At 45.1% G+C, this 12,886-nt stretch overlaps 1 protein-coding gene across 1 annotated transcript in view; it reads left to right on the forward strand.

The window, feature by feature from the left end:
* The window catches only part of SPAG17 (sperm associated antigen 17), a 274,115-nt gene that overhangs the window by 255,875 nt on the left and 5,354 nt on the right, over positions 1–12,886 (forward strand). Inside the window, exons 42-44 of the mRNA XM_045283716.1 lie at positions 1,233–1,369; positions 4,050–4,234; positions 6,433–6,493. Of these exons, the coding sequence (XP_045139651.1) occupies positions 1,233–1,369; positions 4,050–4,234; positions 6,433–6,493 (383 nt within the window). The remainder of the gene's footprint in view (positions 1–1,232; positions 1,370–4,049; positions 4,235–6,432; positions 6,494–12,886) is intronic.

Genomic DNA, 12,886 nt, shown 5'->3' on the forward strand with positions numbered 1-12,886 from the left:
ACAATCGCTCCCGCCTCCATTGCTATGTGTATCTCTCTACAATCGCTCCCGCCTCCATTGCTATGTGTATCTCTCTACAATCGCTCCCACCTCCATTGCTATGTGTATCTCTCTACAATCGCTCCCGCCTCCATTGCTATGTGTATCTCTCTACAATCGCTCCCACCTCTGTCGCAATCTAACCTTTCTTGTCCCTGCTTGGTTTTATCATTTTCGACAAAGGGCCAGTATTTCCATTTGGCAAAGGCTATAACCATAGGGGGTCAGGATTCCAATTCATCCAGATCCATAAACGCATTAGGCAAGAGGGAGTCATCCCTGTCATCTTTAGTTTGGCTTGGGCTATATACCATCCTGATGGTCGGGATCAGGGATGCTCTAGTACCAGACGTGTGTATGATAGGAGGGGGAGGGGGAGGATGGGGAGTGTGCCAAGCACAGTCATCTCTTCGTCACCCTGGAGCTCAGAGAGGTGAGAATGAAGTGAAACTCGACATTCATAAACTCAGATAAGGTGCTAATGGAGGCCCATTTAAAGGTCTCCTGTTCTCTCCTCTCTTGATAATTTGAATGGGGTTTTAAAAAAAAAGATATTTAAATGTAATTATCTAAAACACAATTCCTATTTTAACTTCCTGGACATTTGGAGCAATGTATCCACAACAGCAGTTCATGTATTTGAAGAAAAGAAAAAGTTCCCGAATTTGGTGATCTCAGGACTTAATGGCTAGGTTTTATTTATCTGTTACCAGAACATCCATTTTCAAATAATATACATACATATACTAAGGCAAAGAAATTCTTAAGATTTTGAACTCATTTTTGTAAAAAAGTTAACGCTTTGTTGCGTTGTTCCTTGTTGACTGAATGAAACGAACCCTGCAAACCTGGTCTGAGGTTCAGTTCATCGTTGAAAGTCATTTACCTTCTTCGTCTCGTTTTTCCCATTTATTTAGAAGAAGGTTAGGCTCATGTCGTATGCCCTGACCATCACATTAGGGTTTCTATGAAAATCAATATTAAGTAATGTGTACAATTCTCTTATAAAATATAAATACCTAAAATCTGAATTAATGCAAGCCTTTGTTGCTTTCAGTAGGCTCTTTAGAAAGCAAACCATAACAAAACAAAACCAAAAAACCCTTCCAAGTCGGTTTATGTTCTTATGATGTTGTCTAAATATCTCAGAGTGAAGCACCCATGTGACATAATTTGAATTTCCTCTCTAACAGAACAAGAACACCACATGCCTGTGAAAATCCCAACCCAGTCGTTGCTGCAGGATGCTATGGGGCAAGCAAGAAAAGAGAAAGTGAGGTTGCCTCATTACTTGCTGAGCAGCAAGCCCAAATCACAACCTCTTCCACAGGTAAACCGTACCTGGGCACAGAATGCCCAGAGCCAGTCAGCATCCTATGTCATCCTGACTGACTGAAGTCGTGAACTTCCACCCAGTGGAAATTACTGGCCCTACTGTCTCACCATGAAGAAAGACCGTAGGTAGAGTCCTGGAGAGATCAGCTAAGGGTGGACAGGATCCAGTTCAGACAGACTCACGAAAGGCAGTTGCTAAAGGATTGTTATAGCTCAAACTCAGTCGTGCAAGGATTCACTAGACCTGAGAACTGGGCAAACACTGGAAATCAAGGGTTTTGTTTGCAGTGTCTTGTCACCGGGCACTACAGTGCAGAGTGATGACTGGCAACCCTACTCGTGACTCGGAGGATAAAATCCAGATGACTTGCCGTGACTACATGGCTTGTTGGACGTGGGCCCTATTTGCGTGTCTACCCCTATCTTGTCCCATACTTGCTACCCTTCAGCCGTCCTGTGTTTCTCTCACTTCTCCCAAAGCACCAATTTCCTTCTTCCTTCGAGACTTTTAGTGTCAAATTCTATCTCTGCTCTGTTGGGAAACCTTCCATGAGGCCACCAGTTAAAATGTAATTATTATTTTCTGATGCTTCAGTGGTACAGTGTCCACTGCCATCATAGACGTTTTGCAGTGCATATAGCTGATATGTCATAGAAGCACTTCTCAAACTTCAATGTATATGTGCCTTCTCTGGGGATCTTGCTAAAAAATGTGGGATTCGGTTGAGTAGGTCTGGGATTGGGTCTCAGATTCTGCACATCTAACAAATTCGAGGGGACATCAGTGATGCTGATCTAAGGAATCACAGAGCATAGAGCAGCCAGGGCTGTACTGCCACCTGAGAACTTAGTATAAATGCAATTCCATGGCCCTGCCCAGACCGGATGACTAAGAAACACTATGATGAGGTTAAGCAATCTATTGTCACTCGCTCTCCTAAGGACCCTGTTGTTGTTGTTAGGGGTCATCCGGTCAATTCTGACCCATAGCAACCATCTGCCCAACAGGAGGAAATACTGCCCCGTCCTGCACCAGCCTCACCACTGTTCTTATGCCTGAGCCTAGAGTATCCTGATGAGAGCTAAAGTTTAATAAGCACAGAGAAAAAAACTGTAGACTTTAGAGTCAGGCAAACTTGACTTTGAAACTTTATTCGGTCACTTACCACTTTAGCAAATTGCCTGTCCTTCAGTTCCCAGAACCTGAGCTTCCCTGTCCTTTAAGCAACGTTGGAATATCCAAGAAGCAAGGTCAACATAGGTTCACTTGTGCTTCGTTACTCATCGGTAGTAAGCAACTTCAGGAGCTCTGAGGGCCCTAGTGGTGCAGCTGGGTAAGCATTGGCGTGCCACCACAAAGTGGGTGGTTGAACCTCACCAGCTGCTCTATGGGAGAGAGCTGAAGCTGTCTACTCCCACGAGGAATTACAACCTCAGGTCACTGGGAGCCATAATCAACTCAATAATTGGTTTTTAGTTCTCATGGTGCTATGGGTTAGACATTGGGCTGCTAATTTCAAGGTCAGCAGTTCAAACCACCACCACCACACCACCCACCCCCGCCAGCAGCCACTCCATGGGAGAAAAATGAAGTTCTCTGTTCCCATAAAGTGTAACAGTCTCAGAAACCCTCGATAAGGTCAATATGAGTTGGAATGAACTCAACGGTGGGACTTGGCTTAGTGGACGTCACTTTTTGTTTTGTTTAATTGGCTTTTATAAAGACCATTTTATTGGGGGCTCTTATAGCTCTGATAACAATCCATACATCAATTGCATCAAGCATATTTGTATATATGTTGCCATCATCATTTTCTAAATGTTCACTTTCTATTTGCGCCGTCGGTATCAGCTCCTCTTTTTTCACTCTTTTTTTTTTTAACCAATCTAAGAGATTCTGCTCTTAGATATGGCTGGCATCTGTCTTCCAATCCATCAGCATCTTCCTACAAAACCTAAGCCTTTTCAAATTTGTCATTTCTGACAGAGATGGCATATCCAGTAAGCAAAATAAACATGGATTTTACTTGTTTATTGGATAACTCACTCATTTAAAACAACTCCTTACCAGGCTGTTGTACAGATTATAACAAACATGAGCCACTGCCATCAATTGCAACTCATAGTAACCCTGTAAGACAGAGGCCAACTGCCCTGGCAGGTTCCCGAGACTGTCAGTCTCGACAAGAGCAGGTAGCCTCCTATTTCTCCCACAAAGTCGCTGCTGGGTTTGAACGGCCAACTTGTTGTTTGACATCCCAACATTTAACCCTCTGTGCCACCAGAGCTCCTTTACCAAGATGTTGTTGTTGCTCTTCTTAGGTGCCCTTGAGTCAGCTCGAACTCAGAGCGACCCGTGGCTCTGATTCCGGAGGCTATGTCACTGGTATTTCCGATGCCAGCAGGGTCCCCCCAAGGGAACATGTTTCGGCGGAGCTTCCAGACTACGAACAGACAATACAGGAGGACTCTGCTCCCCACTTTGGCGGAAGAAGCCACTGAGGACCTTATGCTCAGCTTAGAAGCATTTTTAAAATCTGAAAACCTTTTAAACAAAGATTATGAGACCATCTATGTTCGTCCCCTCGGCACAAGTGTTATTTTTCTCTGATGACAGGAACTTTTTCTTATTTTATCATTCTTCTTCATTTGAGTAAATGCTCCTTGATTTGCAGGTGAATGATTCCGTCGGCGGAAAGGTGAACACATCTTCCATTGCGCGTGCTGCCATCAATAATCCAAACTTAGCCCCCATCGGGTTCCACCTCCTCCCATCATCAGTCAACTTTGGGATTCTTAGAGAAGGACACACTTATGTAACCACTGTCAAGCTCAAGAACATTGGAGTGGACTTCTGCAGGTGAGGCTGAGAGCCCCAAAGCTACCTTCCCCTACGCTTTGTGACTTGATTTTCGCTACCTACACCAGTGAAATGCTCACCGAACTGAAATCACCTCTTGAATCTTACATCTTCACCTCATTCAATCAAACTCACTAATTTGTTCATTCAGCCTTTAACAAATGAGTAGTTACCAAGTTCCAGCTATGTGATCGTTCCTTCTTTGCTGCCCACTAGTCATCGGTCATGCTGTGGTAGAGACAAACTGTACAAGTGAAGAGGCAGCTGTACAAGCGTTGTGCAGACTAAAGCACATGTTCGAGAGTCTGTTTCGTCCATCTAGCACCAACTCTAGGAGTGCTAGCTGGCGTTTGCTTGCACTTTCTGACCTCAAAAGGGCTATGGATTACATTTAAACAAAGAGCAAAAATCTTTGCCATCAAATCGATTCCGATGCATAGGATCCCATGAGGCAGAGGAGAACTGCCTGGCGGGGTCCCTAAAACTGTAATCTTCAGGGAATAAGATCTGCACTTCTTTCTCCTGCAGAGCAGTTGCTGGGTCTGAGAGCTACCAGCCTTTGGGTTAACAGGCAAGTGCATAACCACCACACCACTGTAATGGAAGGGGAGCTTTTAAGGCCAGTGTAGCTACGCAAAGCCGACTTAGAAGTAATCACAAACACCAGGCACACCGTCTCTACTCTCCATTGAAATGTAGACGAATAGTCTCCAATTTCTACTTTCCCATCAATAAAACTTAGAACTTTCAGAAACAAGAGGCTCTTATAAAGGGAAAAATGAATAATGTGACTTAAAGACTTACAGAGGCCAGAGCAGGGCTAGATAGTGCTCAGAAGCACCCTCCCAATTACAACACCTCACTGTGTCCTTTATTTTGAATTCAACCAAAGCTGAATGTGGCATCTGGTCTTGGTTTTGTCATAGAAATGACAGAAAAGTTTCTTTCAGCTGCAGAATTATGCTCACTCTAAGTGGCAGGTTCTTCAAGATTCTGACTCTAGATTCAGAGTTGAAAATTGAATGTGGCAAAACTAGGGTTGCCTCCACCTTAGAAGATCACTGCCCATAGTTGATGTAAGTCCTCAGTCTCAGGGGGAATGTTTGCTTCCTCAGCATCAGACCGGATGAAGGGCTTGGGCCCAGACAGAGGTGGGTGTGTTTTGAGATGGAGGCAACAAAGTGGGTGGGAAAATAGAGTCAGCCCTACACCAGCCGTGCAGATCCTGTCTACCCAGGAGTGCGCTTTCAGAGATCTCACCCCTCACCGGGTTCATGGTATACCTCAGCTGAGCGAAAGGTATACCTCCGTGATCGCGACTGGAGATTCAGAGGACCGATCGGATCCAGTCCCCTCCTCATTGGCCATGGCGAGGCTTCATAGAAAAGGTGCCCAGAGCTGATGCTCAGAGCACCTGATTCAAAGACAGTCCTCAGAAAACCATGCTTACATCGATATTGCAACACCTCCCGAGCTTCCTTCTACATGCGAATGTAAATGAAACACAGAGATTATGCAATCGAAGAAAGAAAAGACTTTTAAGGTCCCTACAATTAAATTCAGCCACAACAGGACAGAAAGCAAAGTTGGTGATAGAGGGAGCAGGGTTGAGGTTCAGAGTAGAGGTAGGTTTTCCTTGGCATTTTAATTTGCTCCGGGTCTCTAACCTTCAGGCAGAACCCACAAACCACAGGAAAGAGAGACTATGGGCACCATGTGTGAGTGCAGAGCTTTGCAAATTCTCCAGTATTTTCCGAGTCCGTCCTGTTTCTCCTCTCCGCAGACATGCAAGCCCCATACCAAGACAGAGCAAGACTGGCTCCCATGCTCCACTGCTTTCCAAAGGAGCCTTTATTCTTTGACTTCATGATCTGGCAGCCAGCATTTGTGTTTCTGCTGACTGCTAGGCTGAAATGCACACACCATCCAAACCCTTAAAACACTGTGGAGGCCTAAGTGCCTCCTTGGCAGCCAGTAGTAACAAGAGCTTGAGATTCAGGCTAGAGTCAGTTTGACGCCCATAAAAAACAGCTGTGAAATGGGCCCGGGAATCTCCCAATTGTATCATAGGCTATTTCTAATGCGAGTGATCCCTTCTCCTCTGTAGCAAACCTAACCCCTTGCTGATTTTCCAGCATCTCGGTTCGTTCCCCGCTGTTGTTTTTCGTGATGGCATGAAGCTGTTCTCGTCTTTACAGGTTTCGAGTGAAGCAGCCTCCAAGCAGCACAGGACTGAAAGTGACTTACAAACACGGGCCTGTAAGTCTTATGCTCTGTGTGCATCTGTTTCCAAGGAAGTGACTTTTAAAAAATTATTCTATTCATTCTGGTTAAAGCATGTGTGTTGTTTTGGTGTAGTGCAACATCTGCTCTGGCATCAACCCTAAGGGACAGAGGAAATTGTCTCAGAGTGCGTCCTAAGCTGTGATCTTTAAGGGACTAGATATCCAAGGGAAGGGGGCAGGTCAAACCTCCAACCTTGAAGTTCACAGCCAGTCACTTCACCAGTGCACAACTAGGGCTCCTTCATGCCAACAGCAGTATAATTTTTAGGCTCATGTAAATGCTTTCTGATACCGATATCGGGTATCTGATAGTGGCCCCACTCCTCTGTCAGTTTGCCCCATTGTGGTGGTTTGCATGCTATGCTAGCAATATTGCCTGGACCAGCAGGGTCACCAGGGCGAACAGGTTTCGGCTGACTTTCTAGATTTCAGAACAGACTAGGAAGAAGGAGTAGGCAGCCCACTTCTGAGGGATTCTCCACTAAAAACTTTATGAATAGCAGTGGAAAGATGAGCCCCTCAGATTGGAGGGCCTTCATGCTATGAGTGGGGAAGATTTGCCGCCTCAAAACCGAGTTGACTTTATTGACATGAACTCAGCACAACGTTTGGGACCTTCATTCACCACTAAGGCACAACTCACAGTGAGAAGAAACAACAGAAAACACCTGTTCATAATTAGAATGTGGGATATACCACGCATGAACCCAGAAACACTGGAAGAGATTAAAAAACGACATGGAAGCCGTAACAAGAGCTATCCCAGGCCTTAGTGACTCAGGAGAGGACACCGAACAAGGGTGATCAGTGCTCATGTCACAGGACCTTGGCTCAAAACAGAGACTACCAGAAAGAAGTGGGTCATAACAAGTGATGGATAGCATTGTGAAGAATGGGAATTCTTCCAAACCTGGACCCAGAACAAGAATCAGTTGTTCAAATAGAACAAGGTGCTCTCGCAGCTTTGACTCAGGAAAGGTGTGAGTCGGTTATATCCTCTCGCCATACTTATTCAGTCTCTCTCCTGAACAAATCATCTGAAAAGCTGGAGTAAATGAGGAAGAATCTTGGAGGAAGACTCATTACCACCTTTCGATATGTATATGACATTACTTGCTAGAAATGGATTTGAAGCACTTACTGATAAAGACCAAAGACTTCAGCCTTCGCTGTGAATTACAACTCAGTGTGAAAACACTGGACACAACAGGACCAAGAGACAACATCGCGATAAAGAGTATCGATTGACGTTGCCAAGGATTTAATTTTACTTGCTGCCACAAGCAAAGTTTATGGAAACAAATGAGCATTGGACAAACCAGCTTCCCAAGAGCCCTTAAAGTGTGACAGAGCAAAGGAGTCCGTTTGAAGACTAAGGTGCACTTACCACCAGCCATGGAGTTTTCAGTCTCCCCACGTGCATGTGAAAGTTGGGCAATAAATATGGAAAACTGGAGAACTGATGCATTCTGTTGGTGAAGAATCTTGGAAGAACCACGGACTGTCAGACTCGGACTGGAAGTACCACGGATTCGTCGCAACCCCATAGAACTGCCCCTTTGGGTTTCTTAAACTGTAACTCTTTATGGGAGTAGGGGGGTAGACAGCCTCCTTTTTCTCCCTTGCATCAGCTGGTGGTTTGGAATTGCTGACCTTGCGGTTAGGAGCCCCATGTCTCATGAGATGAATACTTCTGCCTTCTTTTGAAAAGCGAGTGGCTATTCCATCGTTATGTTTTGCACATATCTGATATTTAGATTTGCCAGAGGGTGTTGCTTCGTGTCATCCCAAGAAATACTGTCATTCAGTTCAAATGTCACCTCCTTTCTCTGACGATCCCTAAGAGTGCAAGTGAAAATATTTCAATCTGTTCTAATTTTATTTACTACCTTTCCCCAAATAGAATGCTTAGTTTAAAAAAAGTATGCTAACTAGATAGTCCTACTTACTTGAAAGTATATAATTTCAGAACTATAATCTGTTGTGAACACCAGTTTGTCTCGACGTGTAATAAAAATCACTGAGGCCAATCCTACCATCCTTTCAAGGGCTGTTCCATCTTGGACAGCGCAACCCCTCCTGTCCCTCCTATCTGCTACCCACTGACTGGGGATCGAGAAGGGGAAAGATGAGTAAGACACAGGAGACACTTGCAGAAGGGTTAGGCTTCTCGTGGGTGCTCAAGACATGTGTGATTGAGCAAGAGAATGAAGTGAAGAAGCCTGGTAGACAGACACATGAGCCATTCGTCACAGGTGGGCATATGAAATTGCGGAGGAAGGGCAAGCAATTGACTTGAGTCTGGAGACCTTAAGGTAGCCACACGTGTGACACCCTGATGCAAGGGGTTGGATTGGTAGAGTGGAAAGTCAAAGGCGTCTTGCCATGACGTTGACATCACGTAGCTTAAGAATGTTGGTTATGGTTTATTTACTCAGGTCCCTTTTAGCCTTCTTTCAGCCCATCAGTCTTATCTTAGAAACAGTCCTTGCAAGCAAACAGAAATATACTCAGATATTAAAATAATGAACGCACTAGTGTTAACAATGTCGTGCAATGAGAGAATCTGCCCCCCCCCCAACCTCTTTAATGCGTTAAAAAGCAAAGGTGGCCCTTTGAGGACTAAGGACCCAAATCACGGTATCTTCAGCTGCCTGAATAAAGAAGACAGATGGCAAACTGGTGCATTTGAATGATGGTGTTCGTGAGGAATATTTGAATGTGCTATGGACTGACAGACAAATTAAGGAACAAACCTGTCTTAAAAGAAGTACAACAGAGTATCCTTAAGAAGCAAGGATAGCGAGACTTCATTTCATGTTATCAGGAGAAACCGGACCCTGGAGAGGGACATCATGCCTGGCAAAATAGAGGGTCAGGAAAACGAGGAAGACCATCCATGAAATGGATTGACCCAGTGACGCGTAGGGGTGGGGCAGGACCAGGCAGCACTGGGTTCTGTCTGGGTCACTCTGAGCTGGAACGGACTCAATGGCATCTAACAACAACAACAACAACAACAACAACAACAGCAACACAAAGCACCAGCAACTCTCTGTTCTCTTTCAAGATGTGGGCATCTTCCCAACATCAAGCAGTAAGCAAAGCAAGTTCCTCTTGCACTGCCCTGGGAATTTAGTTACTTCAAGGAGGAATTAAACCCAAAGCCAACATGATGGCTGGGTCAACCTTTATAGGTACTAAACTCCTATCATGTGTTCTTTGAAAGTCACTCTGATATTGTTAAATGTGTTTTAATTTTTTTTTCCTTTTCAACGGTAAGTTTTGGCTCTGGCTAAAATCAGTCTCCAGACTTCCCCAAATGTAAATGTAACCACTGTTCAGCTTGGTTAGTTGCCAAGACTAAATTAATGTGCTCAAAACCAGAGTAAGCCTGTGCAATGGCATGCTTCCAGCTCCCATCGCACCAAATTCCGTCATGGCTCTGCCGGACTCCAAGTGTGGAGCTCTGAGGACGATGGATCTGATTCTCTGACACAGAGCATTTGGATGCCCTCCAGTGTACGTGCATTCACAGGCACATTGTTCAAAAAGATGAAGTATTGCTTGGGCCTCCTATTTATAAAACTAGACTAAGGGGGCGGGGTGGAATTACATTCCTATCTAATTGCTTTCCGTGTGGTAGTTTCTGATTTATTTTTTCCAGATAACTCTTCCCAAGTCTGTTTTTTAACCCACCTCCTGGAGAGGCTTAGAAACATCAACAATTCTTCTCTTCCTGGCGAGTGTTCATTTTGGCGAACAAGGCCAGAAGCCCGCGCTTTGCTGGGTTTCTTCTTCACTCTATATCACGTTTCTTTGTTGGTACAAACCTCTTCCATGCAGTTTTCAGACCTCAGCAGCTTGGCACTCACTCACTGCCTGGCAAGTCAAGTCCAGTCCACTGCAACCCTATAGGAGGGAGTAGAATTGCCCCCATTGGGCTTCTGAGATGCTAACTCTTGGTGGGAGTTTCATCTTGCTCCCACAGAGCGGCTGGCTTGTTTGAACTGCTCACCTTCTGGGTAACCCACTACTCCACCAAGGCACCTTTACATGAACTGCCCCCTTTCCCAGCCGCGTCCCTTTACAATCCTGGATGTGGAACACTGTCAACTGAGGGGCAGGGCAGGGGCGTGGTGGGGAGGCACAGTCTCAGATTAAATGAATTTGTGTCCTACATTAAATTTACGTTATCTACAAGGACGCGGACGGATCGCAATTCACTATGGACATTCAAGAAATAGCACAATTGCAATTACAATTCAGTGTGACTCCCAGGACCTTGGCCCTTAGGTCCCTTATGCTTTTGCCTAGCCAGCGCCAGGTTTGCCCGGTTCAAAAATGTGCTCCAGCCCCCGTTGGTGTCATGGCATTTTACCTAGCACAATCCGCCGGCGACTCTCCACAGCTGCCGGCTTGTCGCTGCTGCTCCTTGTTCTGCCATGGGCGTCTTTCTTCCGCTCCCTTCCCAGACAGCCCTGTCTTCAGCTGCGTCGTTTCTGGAGCCTGCTTCCTTCCAGTAGAACTCTGGGTTCCAAACGATTCCCTTCATTTTGTATTATTGTGCCCCTCTTCAATACAAGCCGGCGGTATTTATGCTGATACGATTCTCTAACGATGCTTTCGTAGATCTTCTATAAGCCTTAGTGTGCTTTGCTCCATTGGACAAAGGCCACACCAACCAATCTACTTTGGGCTCCTGCTGAGGCACATGACGGGCACCCACCTTAAACTTCTTAGAAGCTTTATTGTCTGAACGGTGCTCTGAAGCAACAGCTGACATCTTTCTGAAGTCTCAAACCTGAGGTTTACCTTCAGATCATGTTTTTCTGGATAAACCCTGGCTGTAACCTTTGCCTGGAAGACGTGTTCCTTTTAAAATCACCGTAGCATTGGAGTGTTTGGGATTTTTCAAAATCAGCAATTCCTGGCTCCCTTTCGTTTAACATTCCTTATTTGGCTTAAGTCTCTCTCCTCCGGTCTTAATACAAACTGCCAGAAGAAACCAGCATACAGCTTCAACACTCTGCCTGGAAACATCTATTGGCCAGAGTGCCCAGTTCGTCCGGCATCGTGTCTACTTGACGTATTCCTGCGTGCAGCAGTGTTGTTAGCTGTGTGCCACTATACCCAGGGGCTTCAGAAAGTTTGTGGGGAAATTCCATTATCTTTCAACGTCGATTTTCCACAAACTCTCTGACACCACCTCACATAAATAAGGATCTTCTTTCTGTTTCCTAAGGAATTTTCTCTCCAATACGTGTCTCAAAAGAGCCTTTCTCTAAAGTCACCATGCTTCTGAAGTTTCCTCAAGGGCCCTAAAGCTTTCACTTAATATTTTCCACTTTTTACTAACATTGCACCCACTGTCCACTTCCAACTTACAGGTCTGGTCTTGTCTGCAGAGCAGCGGTTTCCAGGTCCCCAAATCCATAGGAGTCATCTTTTGCTTAGTGACAAAGTTCTCAAACGTCAGAAGCTCATTTTCTTGATGCTTTATTTGCATAAAATATCTTTTTAACAATTCAGTCTAGAAGCTTTTAGCAACACATACTCAGTTGTCTCACTGAACAAATCATCAGAGAAACTGGACTCAATGAAGAAGAATACAGTATCAGGATTGGAGGAAGGCTTGTCAACAACTTGTGATATGCAGATGACACCATTTTGCTTGCTGAAAGTGAGGATGACTTGAAGTACTTGGTGATGATGATTAAGGATGGAGCCTTCAGTATGTCCCACGACTCAACATAAAGAAAACCCAAATCCTTGCAACTGGACCAGTGGGTAACATGATAAATAGAGACAAGATCAAAATTGTCGTCAAGGATTTCATCATGCTTGGATCCACAATCAATGCTCATGGAAGCAGCAGCCAAGAGATCAAAGGATGCATTGCACTAGGTAAATCTGCTGCACACATCCTCCTGAAAGTTTGAAAAGCACGGATGTTACTTTGAGGACTAAGATGTGCCTGACCCAAGCCCTGTGATTTCCCATCACCTCAAATGTATGTGACCATGGGAAAGTGAATCAGGTAGAGTGAAGAAAAGTTGATGCATTGGAATTCTGGGGCTGGTGAAGAATATTGAAAGGGCCAGGCCAAATCTGTTTTGGACAAAGTCCATGGAGCCAGAGTGCCTCTGGCCAGCCTTTCATCCTACATACTTGGGACATGCTGTCAGGAGAGACCAGTCCCTGGAGGACAAGCTTCGTAAAGCCGAGGGACAGCAGGGGGCAAGAAGAAAGGCTGTCGATGAAACGGACTGACAAAGTGGTTGCAACAATGGGTTCAAACAACTGTGAGGATGATGCAAGGCTGGGAGGTATTTCATTCTGCTGCACATAGACAGGGCCACTGTGA

The sequence above is a fragment of the Echinops telfairi genome, unplaced genomic scaffold, assembly GCF_000313985.2.
Source record: "Echinops telfairi isolate 266 unplaced genomic scaffold, ASM31398v2 ScPeMD7_7466;HRSCAF=8504, whole genome shotgun sequence".
Lineage (NCBI taxonomy): Eukaryota > Metazoa > Chordata > Mammalia > Afrosoricida > Tenrecidae > Echinops > Echinops telfairi.